Genomic DNA, 23,685 nt, shown 5'->3' with positions numbered 1-23,685 from the left:
GAGGACTCAGAGATGTCACATGGTGTGTGCCGTCCCACTTCGTCCCCCCATGGAGTCTCTGTGGCTTGGCTGACCTGGGCAATGGCTTTCCCCTCCATTTCTCCTCGGGTTGATCCGCTCCGGCCCGAGATGACCCGGGGCATTGCAAAGTCAGAGAATGAAGGCAAAGTGGGATTAATTACAGTGAAAACCCACAGAGTTTCGGCGGGGGTGGAGGGGTGGGCAGTGAGTTGTATAGCTGAGGTGTGAGATGCTGCTTTCAGATCCCACCGGATGTTTCTCCTGTGTGTTCTCTTGTGTGCTCCGGGACCCTTAGAGCAGAACTTCCGCTCACCGGGTCACCTCCCTGGGGTTCTTCCCAGGCTTTGCTTCCCTCCTGGTGACCCACCCCTCGCCCTTGCCCCACTTACTCATAGAGGTCATTGGGGTGAGCCCCCTGGGGTCCCCACCTCACTCCACTCCATCGTTGACTTCCTTTCTTTTGTGATTAGAGCAGAACCTCTTGAATTCTCTGCTCTCGACATATGGGGTTGGATAGCTCTTGGTTGCAGGGGGCTGTCCTGTGTATTTTAAGATGTTGAGCGCCATCCCTCATCTCTAGATGCCAGTAGCAATTCCCCTCTCCAAGTCATGACCACCAAAAGTGTCTCCAGACATTGCCAACTGTCCTAAGAATCACTGCATTTGGGGAGATAACTTTTTCCTTCTCTAGGACACTTACCCACCTGGGTCCCCTGCTCTCTCCCCTCTGTTTGTTCAGGGATCTCCATCTACCCAGGAGCCTTTCTCTTTTCAGCCCATAAACGCTCAATACTCCCCTGGGCCCAATTACTCACCACTTACCTCTCGCCTTCCCCTGCCAAGCCTCCCCTCCAATGGGTCCCCACCGCCCTCGCTCTCTCACCTTTCACCCACTGCTCTGCCCACGGCATCTGGCTTGTGTCTCCATCGCTTTGCCCATGGCGCCAGAGAAGGTCATCCCTCACCTCCCAATTGTAGCCTCACCCCAGCTGACTTCTCTGGGTTTTGCCTCCCCCTGGAAGGCACCGTCTCCTGGTGAGTTTTCACCTGTGTCTGACTTCTCCCATCCTCTTTCTTCCTTTCCTCTGCTCCTTTCCTAGGCTAAGCTATTAGACCCTTCTTCCTAGAGGGCCATTCTCTACCCTTGACTCTCTCTGTCTCACTCAGCTTTTAATTTATATATGGTCAAAGCCTTTATCTAGAACAGGGGCCAAATACTGCCCACCCACGCCAGTTTTGTTGTAAATAAAGTTTTACTGGCATGCAGCCATGCCCATTCGCTCATGCACCCTCTGTGGCCGCTTTTGTGCTCCACAGGCAGAGCTGAATAGCTGTGAGCGCGTGGCTCCCGACAATATTTACACTTGGGCCTTTTCCAAAGTTTGCCAACTCCTGATTTAGAACAAACTCCTTGAGAATCATGATGACATACCTCATAGCTTGTGTGGTCCCTGATACAACTTTGAATGAATCAAGTTAAATGAAGCGCCCGGGGATGCTGTGTTTTCCCCTTTACGGAGCAAGCTGTATTAAAGAAATTTATACCATGTGCTGTGCTGAATGTAGGGGTTCCGATGGTGAGAAAATAACAGTGATGTTCCCTCCTTGTGTGTGTACGATCTTTGGATTTATTTGTTTAAACAGTCTTCTTGGCATTGAACGAGGATTCCGTGCTCCTGGCCCTGTCTCTAGTACCAAAAGAAAGTGGTATCTGCTATGAGATGTTCTCTTGAGACCCGCCCTTATGTTAATTTCTATTAAGAACACATCGGGGTGGCTTGGGTTATGTTTTGCAACTTAAAAACCATATTTATGGGACTTCCCTGGTGGTCTAGTGGTTAAGACTTCCCCTTCCAATGCAGGGCATGCGGGTTCGATCCCTGGTAGGGGAGCTAAGGTCCCACATGCCTCCCGGCCAAAAAAGCAAAACATAAAACAGAAGCAATATTGTAAAAAGTTCAGTAAAGGCTTTAAAAATGGTCCACGTCAAAAAAAATCGTAAAAAAGCCGTATTTATGATTTTCAAATTAAAATAATAACAGGTAGTGCATTCTCATTGCCAAAAAAATTATGAAAGTATAGAGAGGAAAAAACCAGAGTCCCCCTTTGTCCATAAAACCATTGCATTTCTGTCCTGGGAAATGACCATGCTATCAGTTGGGTGTATATCTTTATTTATTTATTAAAAAAAATTTTTTTTAACATAAGTACTGGCCAATGAATTTGTTTTCCTATTTTTTTAAAGTTTATTTTTTCTTGTGTGACTTTTTAAAAAAATAAATTTGTTTATTTTTATTTTATTTATTTTTGGCTGTATTGGGTCTTTGTTGCTGTGCGTGGGCTTTCTCTAGTTGCGGCCAGCGGGGGCTACTCTTTGTCGCAGTGTGCGGGCCTCTCATTGCGGTGGCTTCTTTTGTTGTGGAACACGGGCTCCAGGCACGCGAGCTTCAGTAGTTGTGGCACGTGGGCTCAGTAGTTGTGGCTCTCAGGCTCTAGAGCGCAGGCTCAGTAGTTGTGGCGCACAGGCTTAGTTGCTCCACGGGATGTGGGATCTTCCCAGACCAGGGCTCGAACCCGTGTCCCCTGTATTGGCAGGCGGATTCTTAACCACTGCGCCCACCAGGGAAGCCCGGTGCGTATCTTTAAACATTTTTATTTTTAAAATGGTCATACAGTAAAACTGACTTTTTTTTTTGGTGCACAGTTTTTGCATTTTAGCCCCCGCATAGAGTTGTGTGGCTGTCCCCACAGTCGGGATACAGAAGTGTCCCATCCATCACCACCCAGACTCCTTCCAGCCATCCCTTTATCGTTATGCCATCCCTACCTCAAACCCCTGGCAACACTGATCCTTCTCCATCCCTATAGTTTTCTCTAGACTTTAAAAAGTATATTATGTTTGTCTTTCTCTTTCTGACTTACTTCACTAAGTATGACAATCTGCAGATCCCTCCATGTTGCTGCAAATGGCATTATTTTGTCCTTTTTCATGGCTGAATAATATTCCATTGTATATATGTACAACATCTTCTTTATTCATTCCTCTGTCGATGGACATTTAGGTTGCTTCCATGTCCTGGCTATTGTAAATAGTGTTGCAATGAACATTGGGGTACATGTATCTTTTCAAATTATGGTTTTCTCTGGATATGTGCCCAGGAGTGGCATTGCTGGATCATATGGTAACTCTATTTTTAGTTTTCTGAGGAACCTCCATACTGTTCTCCATAGTGGCTGCACCAATTTACATTCCCACCAACAGTGTAGGAGGATTCCTTTTTCTCCACACCGTCTCCAGCATTTATTGTTTGTAGATTTTTTGATGATGGCCGTTCTAAGTGGTGTGAGGTGATACCTCTAAAAAAATGGTACAAATGAACCTATTTACAAAACAGAAATAGAGTCCCAGATGCAGAAAACAAACTTATGGTTACCAAGGGGGAAGTAGGGGAGGGATAAATTGGGATTGACATATACACACTACTATATATAAAATAGATAGCTAAGAATAACTTCCTGTATAGTGCAGGGAACTCTACTCAATACTCTGTAATGACCTGTATGGGAACAGAATCTAAAAAAGAGCGGATATATGTATATGTATAACCAATTCATTTTGCTGTAGAGCAGAAATTAACACAATACTGTAAATCAACTATACCCCAGTAAAAATTAACTTAAAATATTTTTTAAAGTATCTTATAATTGGATCAATCTTCTTAAAATTGAAAACCTAAGTACTCAGAAGATTCTCATGATTCCTGGATTCCATATTTGTGAATTCCCCTATTCACTAAAGTTTATTTGTAACTCCAAAATAAATAGCGCTTTAATGGTTATTCCTGGACACGCACCAAGTGGCAAAAAATTGGCATCATCTGACATGCATGTTCCAGCTCAGATCAAACAAGGTGACATCTTGCCTTCCTGTTGCATCTCTCCCCTTGTGAATTCATAAATTCCCAAGGATGAAAACAAATGTCCTTTAAAAAATTTTTTTTAATTGAAGTATAGCTGGTTTACAATTTTGTGTTAGTTTTTGGTGTACAGCAAAGTAATTCAGTTATACGTATGTGTATATATTCTTTTTCAGATTCTTTCCCATTATAAATTATTGCAAGATATTGAATATAGTTCCCTGAGCTATACAGTAGGTCCCTGTTGTTTATGTATTTTATATATAGTAGTGTGTATCTGTTAATCCCAAACTCTTAATTTATCCCACCCCTTTCCCTTTGGTAATCATAACTTTGTTTTTGATGTCTGTGAGTCAGTTTCTGTTTTGTATATAAGTTCATTCGTATCATTTTTTAAGATTCCACATATAAGCGATATCACATGATATTTGTCTTTGACTTACTTCACTGAGTATGATAATCTCTAGGTCCATCCATGTTTCTGCAAATGGCATTATTTCATTCTTTTTTTTATGGCCGAGTAATATATTCCATTGTGTATACGTACCACATCTTCTTTATCCATTCATCTGTCTATGTACATTTAGGTTGTTTCCATGTCTTGGCTACTGTAAAAAGTGCTGCAATGAACATTGGGGTGCATTTATCAGAGTTTTCTCCAGGTATATGCCCAGGAGTGGGATTGCTGGATCATATGGCAACTCTATTTTTAGTTTTTTAAGGAACCTCCACACTGTTTTCCATAGTGGCTGCACCAATTTACATTCCCACCAACAGTGTAGGAAGGTTCCCCAAAATGTCCTTTTTTGTGATGTATTTAGTGCCATGTTTTTCACACTTTCTTGTGCTTTTTGTTGGTGATTTTGTGGTTGACCATGGTCTGCATGCATAGTTCTGAAGTGCTGTCTAGGGTCCCAAGTACTAGAAGGCTGTGATGTACCTTCCGGAGAAAATACATCTGCTGGATAAGCTTTTCTCAGGCGTGAACTGTATAGTGTTTAGTGAATCAACAATGTATATTAAATAAGGTGTTTTTAAACAGAAACGCACATACAACAAGGTTATGGTATTGATGGAGTTGCAGATGAGTGTTCTTGAGAACACTTTGTTCCATAAACAAAGAGAATCTGCTGTAGGTGGTTTCCTATCACTGGGGTTTAAAATTTGTGAAACTGCGTTTGTCAGCATCCGTGTAGAATTCTTTTTGAACGCATCCGCCCTTTTTGTCGTATTTTCATCTGGGCACAAATCCTTGGTTACCTCTCGGAAAGTTCATGAGATGGCACGGAACCCCTGGTCTGTGTCTTGAGGAGGGGTCTCCCGTGTTCTGCTGACCCTGGTGCCAGGGAGCGCCCCCGTGGCTTTCAGGGGTTTAGAAACATATTTCGTTTCTGGCAGAGCGAGGTTTGCTGTTCTGTGTTGCCCAGTGCAGACTGGATATCAGTGCCAGTTGGAGTTCATGGCAGACGGATGAGGATTAAAATTTGATGTCAAATCTGAGTTTTTCTTTCAGTTCCTTAAGGGTGTGGTGTCCCGTCAGGTTTATAGGTTAGCTTCTGTTTTGTGTTCAGGAAGAGCAGCCTGTTACCAGGAGGTTCTCGCTTCTCTCCTATGTCTTTGTGGTAATGTGGAAAACATAGGTACTTTCCAAAAACTGTGTTTGTTAACGGTGCGGAAAAAGGTAGTGGTTGGACACAAAGGGATGGAGGGCAGGGCTCCACCTGTTTTCTGATGGCCTTTCTTGATTTCTTGTGGCTAATCTGTTTTCAAAGACGTATCCTGTTTCCTTACAGAAGATCAGAAAAGGGGTGAGTTCTCACTGAGGTGTTCCTTCCTAATTATATCCAGTTACATTGTATCGAAGACATCTGCTACTTTTTTGTTCTTGCAAGACTTCTCTTGGTTTTCTTTCTGGTGTCTTCTGTGGGCAGTATCCATCCTTATTTGTACACACGAGGAGGTAGGACTCCTGAAATGTCATGGAAGCCCCTTATCATCTTGTGGTTGGATGTGTGATGTCCTTGGGATTACAGAACTATGGAACTGACTGGAGGAATTAGCCTAGATGTTCCAGAGCTTTCAGACAGGCTTGTAGAAGGTGTTGGTGTCAGTATGACTATGCGTCTTTGGTCCCCTCTCTGGTTCCCTGGCCTTAAATATTGTGCTCGCCAGAGGCACGCCCCCCTTCCATCCTTTTCTCCTCCTGGTTTCATCACCTACTCTCATCCCTTCTGCCAGCATCCGCCCCTTTTCCCAAGCTCCAGATCCACATCTTCCCAGTGCCCACTGGACCCACATCTGGGAGCATCTCAAAGCCCCTACGGACTCAACATGCCCCAACCTGAGCCTGTTGTCCTTGCCACCCTAAACTGGTCCTATCCGGTCCTCTCCAGGTTCACTAAGAGAGGGCCCTCACTTCTTCCCCCTCTCTTCCACCTCCCTGGGGACCAAGTCCCATTGATGCTAATCCCTTGTACCCACCCCCAGAATAGGCCCCCCAGGCCATGCCGTAGATGTGGTCCCAGAGTGCCTCGTCCAGTACCTTCTCTTCCCTGCTGCCAGAGAGAGTTTTCTACTTCCTGCTTTGGTCCTTCTATAGCTGCCAGCTCGGTCCATACCCTTGGCAGTGGAGCCTGGCCTCAGCTGTGTGGTGCGCCATCTCACTTCGCCAGGCTCATGACTGCAGTTCCTTGGGGCTCCCTCTTCTTCCATGTGCTTGCATTTGCTTCCTGTGGCCCAAGCACCCTTCTTCCCCCTTTTCACCCATGGATGCCTGCTTGCTCCTTATGGAACCGGGTCAGAGGCCTCCTTCCTCCCCTCTCTGGCTTCATCACCCACCCCATTCTCCTTCCCTTTCAGTACAGACTGGGTATATCTGTCTGGGTCCCCATAGACATTGCACATTGGAGGTGCGTTCTAGCGAAACACTGACTGCATGGGAAATGAAACCATACTCCTAAGTATGGGTTGGAGGAGGAATTGATACATGTTTGTCCAAAGCAGGAAGCAAAGTCTAGCCCAGAGGGGGCAGGTCCTGGAGAGGATAGGATGGCTTGAAGTTAGGAGCAAAAGGTTTGGCTGAAAAAGAACTGCTATGGTCTGAATGGCCACCTCCCTCCTCCCCATTCATGGGTTGCAACCTTAACCCCCAACGTGACCGTATTTGGAGAGAGAGCTTTTAGAAGGTAATTAAGGTTAAACGAGGCCATAAGAGGACGGCCCTAAACTGATAGGACTGGTGACGTTAAAAGAAGAAGGAGACAGAGAAAGATCTCTCCCTTTCTGCACGCATTCACCAAGGAAAGAGCACGTGAGGACACAGTGAGAAGTCGGCCGTCTGCAAGCCAGGAAGAGAGCTCTCACCAGAAATTGACCATGCTAGCTACCTTGATCTTGGACTTCCAGCCTCAGAGCTGTGAGAAATAAATGTCTGCTGTTTAACCCCACCCATCTATGGCCTCTGGTTATTGGAGCCCAAGCTGACCAAGACAAGAACTGAGGTCAGAAGTGGCTCTGAAACACAGCATCTAGGAACTCAGGTAGACTAGATGGGTGTGGGTCTAGCTTTCTTTGAAATTCGTGGGGGCCAGTCCACCGTGCTTATGCCGTTCCCTCTAGCAACAGTCAACAGCCCCAAAGAAGGCATCTGATGGCATTGATCCTGGGGCAAAGTGCTCAGAGGAATGGGTGGGGCAGAAGAATGGGAGCTGGAAAGAGCCCCTGCTGGAGAGGTGGCCCAGGTTGGGTAGACAGTACGTCTGTCCTACTTGAGGCCCCATCATATCCTTGGGGACCTTGTTTAAAATGCAGATTCTTGGGCCTGGCTCCCAGAGATATTGATTCATTTGGTCTAGAGCTGGGCCTAGGGATCTGCATTTTAACATACACCTGCCGCCCCAGGTGATTCTGATGCTGTCGGTCCACAGAACACACTTTGAGGAACCCTGTGTGATGGCTAAAGGCACAGGTGCTGGTGCCCTGGGGACCTATGTGATGGACTGAATTGTGTCCCCCCCCCGCAAATTAATGTGTTGAAGTCCTAACCCTAACACCTCAGAATGTGACCATCTTTGGAGATAGGGTCTTTAAAGAGGTAATCAAGGTAAAAATGAGATAATTAGGGTGGCCTCTAATAAGACTGATGTCCTTATAAGAGGAGATTAGGACACAGACACACACAGAGGGACGACCGTGTGAGGACACAAGGAGAAGACAGCCATCTACAAGCCAAGGAGAGAGGCCTTAGAAGGAATCAATCCTGTTGACACCTTGTTCTTAGACTTCTAGCCTCCAGAATTGGGAGAAAATAAATTTATCTTGTTTAAGCCACCTGGTCTGTGGTCCTTTGTTAGGGTGGCCCCAGTGGACTCATATACTGGGTTTAAATCCCAGGTCTGTCTCCTCCTTGCTTTGTGACCTTGAGGAGGACATGTTCCTCTCTGAGCCTCAATTTCTTTCCTCTTCTAGAAAATCTATCTGGGCGACAGTTTGCCTGTTGCCTGCACCCTCGGGATATTTACTGCCCTTCCGTTTCCAGCAATTTGCAACAGAATCCATCTCACACGCTCTGGCTGAAGTCAATTTTTATTTTTTAGTTTTGGCTGTAACCCATGGCATGTGGGATCTTAGTTCCCCGACCAAGGATCGAACCTGTGCCCCCTGCATTGGGAGCGCAGAGTCTTAACCACTGAACCACCAGGGGATTTCTTGGCTGAAGTCAATTTTAAAGAGCCAGTCTTTCAGGCAGGTGGAGAATCTTAAGGGTATCTGGTACCTCGGTGTGCCCAAGTTCTAATTTATGAAGGGAATAAATCTGGGAATTGGTTCCACGTATCTTAGAGTGGAGAACTAATATATACACGTGGCCAGACCCCAGTTCTCATCTGTTCTTCATGCGATCGTCATCATTTGCAGGTGAGGAAACTGAGGCACACAGAAATTGAGTTTATGGCTCAGGATTATACAGCTGGCAGGTGCCCGTGCTGGAATGGGAAGCCAGATCTGTTGGGTTTCTGGCATGCCCTGAAACGGGTGTGGGTGGTGGCCTGACACCTGAACCCAAGGCTTGTTGGCTGGCATGCCTGAATTTTGGAAGAAGCCCTGTTAAGACTGGAAGTAATGCAGGGAGGAACGTGTGGCCCCAGATACGTCACCAGGGAGCATTTGAAGAACGTCGAGACTAAGGAATGAGTACATTCAGGCTTGAAAGCAGAAAGTATGACTCTAGCATTGTAAAGGAGTTTCAGAATCTTCTAGATACCTCTCTCCCAGATCCTTAGTACCTCTTTGCTGTTTCCATGATAGAGAGAAAACCAGGGGAGAGGGGACACTTTCCAAGATGGCTCTCCTGTCAGTCTTCTCTCCTTCTGGAAAATTTTTAGATTCTTCTGGCCGAGGGGCAACTTCTAGACCAGCACTGTCCAACAGAACGGTCTGCTTTGATGGAAATGGTCTATAGCTATGCCATCCAATATGGCGGCCACTATCTACATGGTGCTCTTGAAATTATGGCCAGGGCAGCTAAATTTTTACTTTTATTTAACTTTAATTCATTTAAATGTAAAAAATGTGAATGTAAAGTCTTATTTAACATTAGTTGATTGAAATGTCAAGAAAAATCAATGCTTGATTCTGTTATTGAACAACTCTTTTGCTTGCAACAACTTGGGGATACCAAGAACCTACCTTTTCAGTGATTCATTTTTTGAAATCTGTATATACAGATTGAGTATTTCTGATAAAAATGTAGCACCTGAATTGAGACCCGGTGCAAGTGTATAAAACCTGTGGCGTTGGGGAGGCATAGTGTGAAAAAAATCCCATAGATTCTTTTTTTTTGTATTGCTTACATGCTGAAGTGAAGTTTGGGGATACATTGGGTTAAATTAAGAATATTTAATTTCACTGTTTCTTTTTTACCTTTATAGAGAAAATTTTAAATTCTGTGTGGCTCGCATCATGTTTCTATTGGATAAGGCTGCTCTAGGCCCTACACACCCTTGTGACCTACAGCGACAGGCTACAGCTCTTGACCTTCCAGTGAAGTAGGCAGAACTTATTGCACTGTTTGTGTAGGTTTTAGTTCTGGTGTTACCTCCTCCGGGAAGCCCTCCTTGATTGTCCTGGACTTAGTCAAATAGCTCATTTTCATTATCTCTTCTAGCCCCTGAAGCTGTCCTTGAATAACTGAGATCTCCTCCTCAGTTATACTTTCAGTTGATTTGGGTAGTTAATAGCAACTAGTAGTCTGTGAGATCCAGGGCAGACTCTGTCTTATTCCTTTTATTTACTTTTTTTAACATCTTTATTGGAGTATAATTGCTTTACAATGTTGTGTTAGTTTCTGCCGTATAACAAAGTGAATCAGCTATATGTATACACGTATCTCCCTATCCTGTTGTCCTATCCCTCTCGTCCTATTCCTTGAAGCACTTCCAGTCCTTGGAACAGCAGAAACAGGTCCTCAGCAGATAGTTGCTGAAGGAGTGAACGAAAGAAACTGTCTTTAACAAGCTTCCTCCAGGTTGTCACTGCATGAACATTATTTCATTGTTTCCTTATTTAAGTCAGATTCACCTGCTTCTTAATTTGGTATGTTTTTAAAGAACAAAGACGGAGAAACTGTAACATAGTTCAGGCATAAACTTTGCATTTCATTGCTGGGTTGAAATCCTAGCATTACCCCTTAAAACTCAGCCTGTGTGAGTTTGATTCGCTCATCACAAAAATGGGCATGGACCACATTTCGTTTATCCGCCTCCTCTGGGATTATTCTGAGAATTCATCAGGAGAACGTACCTGCCAGAACATGGCCAAGTGCTTTACGTGGGAATTGTTATTAGCTGTCACCAGGACCCCCCATCCTCCCCCGGTCCTCATGGTCCTTCCCTTCCTGTGTGTAGAGTGCTGATTAACCAGGTGTCACTTACTGAGGACCTGAAGCATCTTTCAGTTCCCACCCAGAGGTATTAAAAGCCAGTACGAGGTCTGACATCTACTGCTGGCACCATCTCTAACATCCTCTGGGTATTTTCTGTTCACGCAGTGAATTGCTCTATTGTCTTAGACTAATAGGGACACGTACAGCTTTAATGAGTTGAGTTAGAGTCATTGGAGATTTAAAAGAAAAAAGCAGTTCTTTGTTGTCCACTACAGTTATAGTTGTTTAATTTTTTAATAACAACTTTATTGAGATCGAATTCAATACCATACAATTCACCCATTTAAAGTTTAAATGTAGTGGTTCTTAGTACATTCACAGAGTTGGGCCACCATCACTACGATCAATTTTAGAACATTTTCATCACCCCCCAGAGAAATCACATACTCCTGAGCTGTCACTCCTCATTTTCCCCTCTCAAAGCCCCTTGAAACCACTAATCTACTTTCTAGGGATTTGCCTATTCTGGACATTTCATGTAAATGGAATCATGCCACATTTGGTCTTTTGTGACTGGCTTCCTTCACTGAGCCTGATGTTTTCAAGGTTCATCCCTGTTGTAGCAGGTGTCAGCGCTTCTCCCCTGTTATTGCTGAATTATCTTCCTTTGTATGGACATGCCACATTTTGTTTATTCATTTGTCAGTTCATGGACATTTGGCTTGTTTCCACTTTTTGGCTATCATGAATAATGATGCTCTGGGCATTTGTACACACATTTCTGTGTGGACCTATGTTTTCATTCCTCTTGGATATCTACCTGGGAGTGAAGTTGCTGGGTTATATGGTAACTCTTTGCTTAACCTTTTGAGGGACTGCTAGTCTATTTTCCACAACAGCAGCTGTACCATTTTCCATTCCCACCAGTAATGTAGGAGGGTTCTGATTTCTCCACATCCTCGTCAACACTTGTTATTGTCTGTCTTTTTAATTTTAGCCATCCTGGTAGGAGTGAAGTGGTATCATTGTGGTTTGGATTTACATCTCCTGGATGTCCAACAGCCGGTTAATCTTTGAATGCATATTCGTGTCTGATTTTGGTTCTGACACAACTTGGGGAGGATGGTGGGCTGGTGTTCTTTGTACTTGTATCAATTTCACAATTTCGTGTGTGTGCGTGTGTAAAACATAGAGTGTGAGGCTCAGGCTTGAGAAGCCCGGACCTGTGGCTGAATCTAAGCTGTATACTGCCAGATATAATACAGGACACCAAGTTAAATTTGAATTTAACATAAACGATGAGTAATTTTTAAGGATAAGTATGTCTCAAACATTGCATGGGATATACTTATCCTAAAACGTACTTGCTGCTCATCTGAAATTCATAGTTAACTGGGCGTCCTGCATTTTTATTTGCTAAGTCTGGCAACCCTGAATGTTACTGGTGGGTCGTCTGTCCTTGACTGACTGGCTTTGCCTCCTAGAGATCCAGTTTTCCCTTCTGTGGGGTGCGGATGAAGCTTGTTGGGAGGTGTCAGTGGCGTGGTACCTGTCCAGACCTCTGTATGTAGATGCTGTTGATGTGACTGAAGCTGGGAGCCTCAGCCTTGGGTGGCATGAGTGTGTGGGGCTGGAACTGCCATCCTGGTCCCCTTGAAGCTGCCTCCCAATTTCTGAGTGAGTGAGCGTATGTGTGTGTGTTTGCGTTTTGGTAAGGAGAGGCTGTCTGAAGAATTCAGTTCTACTGAATGTTAACTCCAATATAAGGAACACAGGAGGAGGGAAAGATCCAAATAAGTATATGGAGGAAAGGAAATCAGAGAAGGCTTCCTGGAGGAGGTGACATTTGAACTGGATCTTGAAGGATGATGAGCTGGATTTCAAAATAGGGAGCTAAGGTATAAAGGACTTTGACAGTCAGAGGGGCTAGGGCTACCCTGTTTAGTCCAGTAGCCACTAGCTACATGTGTCTATTTCTGTTTACACTATCTAAAGTAAAATCAAATATTCAGTTCCTCAGTCTTATATCAGTCGCATTTCAAGGGCTAGACAGCCACAAATGGCTGGTGGCTTCCATAATGGCCAGTGCATATATAGAACATCTCTATCATTGCAGAAGTTCTGTTGGACTTTGTTGGACTAAGGCAAGGGTCACCAAACTACCACCCCAGGGGGAAACACCAACCCACAGCCTGCTTTTATAATAAAGTTTTATTGGAACACAGCCATATCCACTCACTGTCTCTGGCTGCTTTTGAGCTATAATGGCGGAGTGGAGTAGTCTAAACAGAGACTGACTGCAAAGCTGAACATATTCACTATCTGAGCCCTTATAGAAAATATTTTCCCACCCTGGTCTAGGGGAATGAAGGCACGGAGCCTTGAGGTGACACCGTGATATGTTTGGGAGAAATGAACAGCAACGAAATAGCTGACATTAATTGAGCACGTACTGTGTGCCAGCCACTGCTTGGGTGCCTGCATTATTTCACTTATTCCTCTTCATAGGTCATGTTATAGGGAAGGCTTGAGAAGGCCTCCTTGGAATTGGAGAGTAGTGGGCAGGCCTGTTTCACATGGTGCAGGGGGTGGTGGGGCAGAACCTTGAGGGCCGCGAGAGGAAAGTGCAGGGTCATGGGGAGACATAGAGGGTGTCCGAGCAAGGGAGGGACCACCTGCAGGAGAATGGGTGTGCAGGGTGTTTGTGCAGGGGAGATCAGAGTCTCTGGGAAGCCCTTGCCACACCCAGGTAAAAGGTAATTAGACCTTGGCTGCCTGCCAGGAGGGCGGGTTGGGAAGGAGTGTTAGGAAAGTGGGAGAATTGACAAAACAAAGTCAGCTCTCCTTGCCCCATTTCTGTTTTTTTTTTTTTTTTTTTTGCGGTACGCGGGTCTCTCACTGTTGTGGCCTCTCCCGCTGTGGAGCACAGGCTCCGGACGCGCAGGCTCAGCGGCCATGGCTCACGCGCCCAGCCGCTCCGCGGCATGTGGGATCTTCCCGCACTGGGGCACGAACCCGTGTCCCCTGCATCGGCAGGCGGACTCTCAACCACTGCGCCACCAGGGAAGCCCTCCTTGCCCCATTTCTGATGTGGGCACCTTTATCCCCATAAATCCATTTCCTGAAGATCTTCCACACCAACTCACTGGGGACGGCTCCCCTTTCCTCTTCCACACCTGCTGCATTACTCAATCCCCTGTAATCCCAATGTCTTCACTGCATCATATTTGATGCGATGCTTTTAAGGCTTCTAATGGGTCCTGCCAAAGGAATGATGATGATGATGATTTGCCTTTCAGGAGTAATTACTTAGGCACAGACACCTTACAGAGAAAGCCACTGAACTGGGCTGGCTGTAGAATTTACAGGGTGCAGTTCAGAATGAAACCTTGGGACCCCTCACTCAGAAATAATTAAGGATTTCAAGACGGAAGAGCATGAAGCCAAGGGCAGGGCCCTTCTGAGCGGGTGTGGGACCCAGGTCACATGCCCATGTGGCTGGCCCTGCCACTAATTCTTATAAACCATCCGTGGGGTGTTTGTTCACCTGTCTTGCTCTCTGCTTGTTTGCGCTTCTAGTGTGCCCCGGCATGGATATCCGGAATAACCTCACCCGGCTGCACGAGCTGGCCAACTGCTCGGTCATCGAAGGACATTTGCAGATCCTATTGATGTTCAAAACGAGACCTGAGGACTTCCGAGACCTCAGTTTCCCCAAGCTCATCATGATCACTGATTACTTGCTGCTCTTCCGGGTCTACGGGCTGGAGAGCCTGAAGGACCTGTTCCCCAACCTCACGGTCATCCGGGGCTCCCGCCTCTTCTTTAACTACGCGCTGGTCATCTTCGAGATGGTTCACCTGAAGGAGCTTGGCCTCTACAACTTGATGAACATCACCCGGGGCTCCGTTCGCATCGAGAAGAACAATGAACTCTGCTACCTGGCCACTATCGACTGGTCTCGCATCCTGGATTCCGTGGAGGATAATTACATCGTGCTGAACAAAGACGACAATGAGGAGTGTGGGGACATTTGTCCAGGCGCTGCGAAGGGCAAGACCAACTGCCCTGCCACCGTCATCAACGGGCAATTTGTGGAGCGGTGTTGGACGCACAGCCACTGCCAGAAAGGTACGTTGAGGTTTTGGGGGGTTCTAAGCCATTTCTCGTGGCTTGTTCATTAGAAAGAAGCTGGAGACATTCACTAGCTCAGGTGGTGGCAAACCGTTTTTGCAAAGACTCAGATGTTAAATACTTTAAACTTTGAGGTCTGTATGGTCTCTGTTGCAACTACTCAGCCCTGCCATTGGAGCGGGAAAGCAGCCACCCTGCAAGGAGGCACAATAAACAAGTGGGCGTGGCGGTGTTTCAATAAAACTTTATTTACAAAACCAAGTGTCGGGCCGGATTTTGCCAACTCCTGAGCTAGATGGTTGAATGTTCCTCTTGCTTGAGAGACCAGATGAGAATGGGCTTTACTGTCAAAAACAACACAAAACAAAAGCAAATGTATTTCTTACCTGATTCCAGAAGTATGACTGCTTGGGGTAGACATTTGGAAAAAGAACTGTGTAAAGGATAAAAGCAAAACATCCTTATTTCACAGTTTTGGGGGGATACTTCCTGCTAGTGGCTCTGTTGTGTCTGAATTTAGTTAACGTTCTCTGTCGTTGGGCATTTAGATTATTTCTAGTTTCCACAAAGAGGGATGAACGTTTTGGTGTCGAAGCTTTATCGAACATTTTTTTTTTTTTCCTTCGGGTTTTGCTCTTCCAGAAGTGAAATTTCTGGGTCAAAGTTTCTTGATACCGATTGCCAAATGGCTTTCCGGAAACGTACCAACGGGCACTCCTCCTAGCAGTGGCTGAGAGGGAACACCTTGGCTAGCTCTGAGTGTTGTTTGAAAAATCTTTCATAATTTACTGGAAGGAGGAGCTGGTGTGTTGTCATTGTTTCTATTTGCATTTCTTTGATTGCTATCAGGGTTGAACCTTTTAAAACATGTTTATTTATCATTTGGGTTTTCTCTTCCTGTTCATATCCTTTGTCCATTTATCTTTTAGTACCTTAGTGGTTTTTGAAGTATTAATCTGCATGTTGTTTTCATAGCGAAGACTGTTAACTCTTTGCCAGTTATGTTTTCAGGTGTTTCTGTTCAGGTGTTTTTGACGAATATGCTCTGGCTGTCCGTTGCCAGAGAAGCTTAAAATGTTTATGGAGTTCAGAGCTGGGTTTGTGCATATGCCTCTCGTTATTTTATGCTTAGAAAGTCCCTTTCTATCCATAAAATGAACGTATCTTTCCTCCAAATTTTCTATAACTTTAATTATTATCATTAAAAAAATTTTTGTCCTGGGCATTTGGGACCTGTTTGTGATTCAAAAGGGTATCCATTTCCCCCCAAATAACTAGTTGGCGTCTCAACCCCAGGTATTGCAGAAATTTACCTGTTCGTCATCAATTTGGGGTCATTTCTGGGTATCCATAAATATGTCTGCCCTTTCTTGCACCGGGGCTGTTACTTTTCTAATACGTATAGTTTTATAATGTTTTGATATCCAGGAAGTCTAGTTCCACACACACACTCGTTACTTGTTTATTGTTTTATTGACTTTTTTCACACGTTGTGAAATCCCCTGGGAAGACTTAGCAAATGTGAGATGGAGAAAGTGAGCGGGTGGGGGGGGGGGAGGGCTTAAGGGTTGTATCACGAAAGATAAGGGAAGGGAGAAAGGAGGGTCTTCTCACCTGAGCCCAAAGCTATGGGGAAGCCACACAGGGTGAGTCCTGAGTAGACTCTATAGACTCAGCAGGGAGGACTCCTTCGAGCCCCAGGGAGTCCTTCCATTCTGTGAATGCTGGAAGGGAGGAAACAGGAGGTGAGAGAGTGGAGACCTCCCTTTTGAGAGGGCAGTTGGTGAAGGAAAAGAGAATCTGGTGGTTTGTAGATATAGGAGGGAACGATGATTATTATATTGTGGAAAAATCTTGAGAACGTCGGTAGGTCAGGGACGCAGAGAAGCCAAGCTATGACCAAGAAGAAGGATCAAAGCTGGGGCAGAGTCTTGGCTGAAGTAGAGGACCACCCGTGGGTTTGGAATTTCATAGAACAGGGAGACTTCGAGGTGGGGGTGGGGGTCGGGGTGTGGGTGAATAAGTTGGGTGGGAGAGACCATTCAGATGAATTTGGAGGTGAGGGGGTGGCGTTCTCTGATGGTGAGGGGAGGAGAGGCTGTGTAGGACCTACCATGTTACAAGGACACACAGCTGCAAGGGGAGCCCCGTTATCTTTGTTTTAGAGACCAGAGAGGTTACTTAACTTGCCTGAGGCCACACAGCTAAGAAAAGATGGCTGGGGTTTGCACCGCATCTGAGACACAAAAATTGTGTGTGTGTGTGTGTGTGTGTGGTGTGTTGTGTGTGTGGGTGCCCCCCTCTGTTTAAAGACGGGTGAGCTACTTCTAGCTGGGGTACCAGGGAAAACAGTGAATAGTCTTTTATCTCAATGCTCCGTTTTCCAAATTCAGGTTCTTGTTTGAAATGCTCCAGGCTCACATATCTTGAGATATAATTTAAGACATTCCTCTGTGGATTTATTTCTGTACTCATTTTAGTCAAAATATCCAGGATGGTATTATCTGCAAAAATGTCCCTGATGTTTTGAGCAGGTTTTTTTATTTTTAAAATTTTTTATCTTGTGCTTTTGAGAGCAGGACTTGTTTTGCCAGCACTGGGGGTTTCATCACTGAAGAAGGTGTGGTTCTGCACGTACGGCTGTGGCGGAGACCTGCCAGATACCTGTTCCTGGCATCTGGCATCGATGTTTGCTCCTGGTTTGTAATCAGTGGTGGTGTCCCCTAGGGGAAGCGTTGTCCTGTCCTGGTCACAGATGTCAAGAAATGATTGTTTTTTGAACCTACACTCTTGTCTATCAAGAATAACTCAGCTCAGGCTTTTTTCCCTTTCAGTTTTTTAATTGTGGTAAAATACACGTAACATAAAGTTTACCATCTTAACCATTTGAAATACACAGCTCAGTGGTATTAAGTACATTCATACTGTCGTGCAACCACCCCCACCATCATCTCCAGAACTTTCTCATCTTCCCAAACTGAAACTCTGTCCCCATGAAACACTGACTCCCCATCTCCTCCCCCAGCCCCCGGCCCCCACCATCTACTTCCCGTCTCTATGGATTTGACTTCTCTAGGGACCTCGTATAAGTGGAATCATGTAGTATTTGTCCCTTTGTGTCTGGCTTATTTCACTGAATATAATGTTCTCAAGGTTCATCCATGTCGTAGCAGGTGTCAGAATTTCCTTCCTTTTTAGGGCTGAATAATATGCCATTGTATGGATGGACCACATTTTGTTTATCCATTCTTCTATCGACGGACACTTGGGTTGTTTCCCCCTTTTGGTTATCGTGAATAATGCTGCTGTGAACCTGGGTGTGCATTTCTGGCTTTTAAAATGCTTATGTTTCTTTGTTGTTGTGGCTTACACACCATTTCATGGGATTTTTGAATGCTAAACGGACCGAAATGAGCCTTTAGAAGATACCTCCCTGTCTTAGGCAACAGACACGGACCTGTGAAAACTATCTGGCAAGCCCTCAATTCCCCTAGAATCCTCTCCAACACCTCCTTGAGCCGTTTTCTTGCATGATTGCCAGGTTCTGGAAACATCTAAGGTCTGGTCAGCATTTGGGATGAAGGTGTTGGGTTGTCCTCTGAACGCAGTTTAAACATTCTCTAAAATGTCCCTTTTTCCACCTGATCCCAAAACAATGCTGCTTTTGGCAGAGAGAGGAAAAGAAGGTTCTCAGTGGTGAAAGTATTTAAAAGGAAAGTCACTGTGGTGTATGTCTTGAGATGCTTCTTCTCCATCACTCTGTCTACATATTTGGGGTGGAGATGCCAACGGAGGCCAGATGCAAGGAGCCTTGGATGGGCAGAGTGGAGATGGAGTCTTTGTGAGCTGGGTCACAAAATGGGTTTATTGTGAACCTACTATGTGCCAGGTATTGGGGTCCTCAGGGCCACAGTAGGGACAAGCCCCTGCATCCTTGGAGAGGACCTTCTGATGGCAAATATAGACATTGAATATGTGACTGAATGCACTTGTAGGAAGAGTTACAAGAGGGGGATCTGGGGGTGAAAGCATGGGATGGAGCCTTAAACTAGTCTTCAGAAAATATCTCCCCTCCCCCCACATAGGTGTGTCATAAAGACCCGAAGGTCAGCCTCACTGGACCCGTTTCCAAGTGGTTACGAGAATTGTTCGGAGTCCTGTTTTGCCGGTCATGGCTCATGAGCTGGACCAAACCAGTGTTTCCCCATCTGAAGAGTGAGGATCATTACGGCACCTGCTTGTCAGGGTTGCAGTTTTGGGGGCTAAATGAAATGATGCACGGGGTACACTTATCCCAGCCCTTGACACTTTGTGAATTTTCTGGAAGCTTCTCCTAGACGCCATGAGTCCACTACCCTTTCTGGGCAGACCAGCCACTGGGTAAGTGTCTGCCAAAGCTTGGCTCCATTTCTGACTTTGGTCTTGGGGCAGGCAGAGGAGAGCCCACCGTGTGACCTGCTGATGAGAGCTGGGTGCTCGGACCTGTGGCCCCAGAGGGAAGATCACTGTGCTTACCTGGTGCCTCAGCTTCTGAGGCTCTGGGGACCCCAAGCTCTGGGCTTTCGGTGGGGGGGCGGGGAACAGAAACCACAGGACTTGCTTGACCAGCTGCCCCAGGAAAACCCACTGGCACTTTTTTTTTTTTTCCTGGGAGGCCACCCCAACTGCTCGCTGCCAGCTAGAGGAGTGGGTGAGTCTGGGGCACGATGGGTGCCAGGAAACTGGTCGTTGATGCCACATACGGCAGGAGCAGGAGGCAAAGGGAGGCAATTCTCTCCTTCCTGAGTTTGAGTTTCCATCCATGTTTCAGAGTCTCTGAAAGCTGAGGTGCTCCATTTATATTAAACACTACCTATTTAAGTGCATGTACATTCTCTCTTGAAGGGTTTGCTTTGATTTATTTATTTATTTTTAAAATTAATTTTATTTATTATTTATTTTTGGCTGCGTTGGGTCTTCGTTGCTGTGCGGGGCTTTCTCTAGTTGCGGCGAGCGGGGGCTACTCTTCATTGTGGTGCACCGGCTTCTCATTGCGGTGGCTTCTCTTGTTGCGGAGCACGGGTTCTAGGTATGTGGGCTTCAGTAGTTGTGGCACACGGGCTCTAGAGCGCAGGCTCAGCAGTTGTGGCGCATGGGCTTAGTTGCTCCGCGGCACGTGGGATCTTCCCGGACCAGGGCTCGAACCCGTGTACCCTGCCTTGGCAGGCGGATTCTTAACCACTGCGCCACCAGGGAAGCCCGAAGGGTTTGCTTTTAGACAGAGGTTTGAGCTTCAGATTACAACTGTTCTCGCCTTGATCCATTTTTCATTTTTTTAACTTTGCCTTTGGTACTGTAATAATCAGAATCATCTCGACAGTGAAGCCTTGCTTTGTGGCAGACACTGTTCTAAGCGCTTTGCTTACCATACTGCAGCAAGTTCTCCCAGCAATTCCTCCTTACAGATGAGGTCCTGGAGGCCCCAGGAGATTAAGCCACTTGCCCAGGGTCACATCGCTAGTAAGTAGTAGAGCTGGGATTTGAACCCAAACCCCAGGTATTCTGGCTCAGAATCTGAGCCCTTAACTGTTGTGCTTTCCTAGCTCATTGTGAAAAGTTGGGGAACTGCAGAGAACAAAGAAAAGCTGGGGTGGGGAGATGCCCTAGAATTTGCCCCTGCCGACATTCTGGTTGCTTTTTCCTATAGCCCTTCTCATCCCCTCTTTTTCTTTTCTTTTTTTAAAATTAATTTTTATTGGAGTCTAGTTGATTTGCCATGTTGTGTTAGTTTCTGCTGTACAGCAAAGTGAATCAGTTATACATATATTCACTTATACGATAGGATATCCACGTATATCCACTCTTTTCTAGATTCTATTCCCATAGAGGTCATTACAGAGTACTGAGTGGAGTTCCCTGGGCTATACAGTAGTTCTTATTAGTTATCTGTTTTATATATAGTAGTGTGTATATGTCAATCCTAATCTCCCAGTTTATCCCTCCCACCCTTACCCCTTGGTAAACTTAAGTTTTCTACATTTGTGACTCTATTTCTGTTTTGTAAATAGGTTCATTTGTAGTATTTTTTTAGATTCCACATATAAGCAATATCATATAATATATATTTTTAAAATTTATTTATTTATTTTTGGCTGCATTGGGTCTTCGTTGCTGCACATGGGCTTTCTCTAGTTGCGGTGAGCGGGGGCTGCTCTTCATTGCAGTGCGCGGGCTTCTCATTGTGGTGGCTTCTCTTGTTGCGGAGCACAGGCTCTAGGCACGCGGGCTTCAGTAGTTGCGGCACGTGGGCTCAGTAGTTGTGGCACACGGGCTTAGTTGCTCCGCGGCACGTGGGATCTTCCCGGAACAGGGCTCGAACCCGTGTCCCCTGCATTGGCAGGCGGATTCTCAACCACTGCGCCACCAGGGAAGTCCCTGGAAGTTTTTAAATGAACTTTATTTTTGGAGATGATTCGATTTTGTATAGCAGGAAAGAACAAGAGCTCTAGAGACCATGTTTCTGAGCCTCCCCTACCTTCCCCGAGATTGAAGGTAAGTTGTCACGGGCATCTGTAGAAGGAGAGAGATTGTCTCAGATTGGAGTGGTTGAAGAGATGTGGTTTGATTTGGGTGGTAAATGACGCTTAGAAAGAGGATAAGGGGGAAGGGTGTTCCAGATGGGTGGAAAGGCGGTGACAAAAGCACAGAGGTCTTGTGGGCAAGAGTAAGGAGGTTGCCTCATGCTGTGAAGAGAGGCTTGTGCCCTCGTGTGTTCTGAGTGCCGGAAGTTTACCTGCAGGTGTGATGGAGTGATCACAGAGGTTACATTTGGGGCTATATTCAGGATGTGTTGTTTCCACTGATATTGAGTGGACAGTTGTGCTGAGCCAGGTATGTTGCTGGGACCCCAAAGTCCTTGCTGAGTCTGGGACAAAGTCAAAGAAATAACTATAAGGAAATAAGCTAGGTAGGCAGAAAGTGTTTCAGTAGGTTCATGAATGCACTGAAGAATGGTAGACCAGTTAGCCTCATCGTCACCTGGCATCTTGGGGACAGTACTATCCAACAATTTATTAGTGAAGGTACAGACTTACAATTCTAACAAGTGCTTGGCTTCCTGGAGGAGACATAGGGATACCCATTTAGCTACCTTTTCACTTAGAGAAATAAATCAACCCAATCCTTTGGAAGAAGGTAGGGTGGGGTTAAATAATTATGGAAATGTGGCTGTCTGGTAACTTGGTAACTGGTCTGACGAGTTTTTCTTTTTCTCCCTCCTACTTGATGAAATTCATTGACCAGTTATTTCCCACTGTGACACCAGACCCTTTGTCAGAATTAAAATCTGTTCTTTGTGGCTGAACACCTGAAATGCCCCAGGGAGGTCCTGTGGACCTCAGCTCCTGTCAGGCTGGAAGCCCAGATGCTCTTTGTGGTCAGTACTTCTCTCTCCACACACCTGTGCCTGATAGAACATTCCCTTTCCCAGTAAAAGAGAACTGATGTGGGTGGTGGGGTTTGAAAATTGTATCCTTTATCTCCTCTCCCCTCTCTCCATCTCCCCTCTCCACTCAATCTCCCCACCTCCCCTTCCCCCTCTCCCCTCTCTTTGTCTTGGACTTAGAGTCTTTGCTAGCTCAGGCTAAATGTCTGCTTACACTTAGAGATAAATAATGTCAAGAGTGGGAAACAAACAAACAAAAATAATTGCTTTCCTCTGGGACCCTGTTGTCTGTCATGGGTGGGGCCACCTGAGTAGCAGTAGATTGGGCCACTTTCCTCCAATTCCAGGTTTAGGAAGTGGATTGAGGTCTCCCAACCCAGACTCAAGTCATAGGACACAGAGGCACACGATGAAGTATGGTCATCAAATTGGCTCTGGAGGGGCAGCTGGTAGATAAAGCCCACAGCTGTCAAACGCCTGGAGGGTTTTGGGTAAAGGATCATTTGACCTTTTTATTATACAATTTTTTTTGCTTCTTTTTTGTCCCATCAAGGAGGGTCTTGGGTCTTGAATGATGGCTGCAGTCTAGGAAGGGAGTTGGATGGACAGGCTATACCTATGGAGTGTTTCCAAGTGCTCGCCTATGGAAGAAACTGTTTTCTTTGGAAGATCTTATAAGGACAGGGTTTCAAGCCCTGGCACCTAGTCACATTGGCACCCAGCGTGTGAAGCGCCAGCATTGTTTATCGACTACTTGCAACGCTTGTCCGCAAGCAAACAGGACTCTTGACACGGGTATCTCATTAGTGGTGACAAGGTTAAGGTTTTCATGTGTGCAGAGAAATCGGATATCATAGCAGGAGATATGCAAAGCAGGCTTGACCTGAAGCATTCAAGATTTCTATTCTTTTTTTTTTTTTTTGCGGTAAGCGGGCCTCTCACTGTTGTGGCCTCTCCCATTGTGGAGCACAGGCTCCGGACGCACCGGCTCAGCGGCCGTGGCTCACGGGCCCAGCCGCTCCACGGCATGTGGGATCCTCCCGGACCGGGGCACGAACCCGTGTCCCCTGCATCGGCAGGCGGACTCTCAACCACTGCGCCACCAGGGAAGCCCAAGATTTCTATTCTTTAAAAACAATCTTTTTCACTGTAGTACAATACACGTAAGATTTAGTATTAGTGACATTTAGCACTAAGCCGTGCTGTGCAGTCATCACCACTATCTAGTTCCAGATCTTTCCATCACCCCCACAAAGAAACTCTGTGCTTTTAGCAGTCACCCCCATTCCCCCTCCCATCAGCCCCTGGCA

The 23,685-nt window shown here is 45.8% G+C and overlaps 1 protein-coding gene across 4 annotated transcripts in view; it reads left to right on the top strand.

Moving 5' to 3' along the window:
* The window catches only part of INSR (insulin receptor), a 126,630-nt gene that overhangs the window by 2,869 nt on the left and 100,076 nt on the right, over positions 1-23,685 (top strand). For all 4 annotated transcript variants that reach the window (XM_060007589.2, XM_060007588.2, XM_060007587.2 and 1 more), the window contains exon 2: positions 14,398-14,949. In XM_060007589.2, coding sequence (XP_059863572.1) covers positions 14,398-14,949 — 552 coding nt within the window. The remainder of the gene's footprint in view (positions 1-14,397; positions 14,950-23,685) is intronic.

This window comes from Delphinus delphis, chromosome 3 (assembly GCF_949987515.2).
Source record: "Delphinus delphis chromosome 3, mDelDel1.2, whole genome shotgun sequence".
NCBI classification, from domain to species: Eukaryota; Metazoa; Chordata; class Mammalia; order Artiodactyla; family Delphinidae; genus Delphinus; species Delphinus delphis.
Note: the sequence above shows the minus strand (reverse complement) of the source record. Positions and strands in the feature narration are given on the sequence as shown.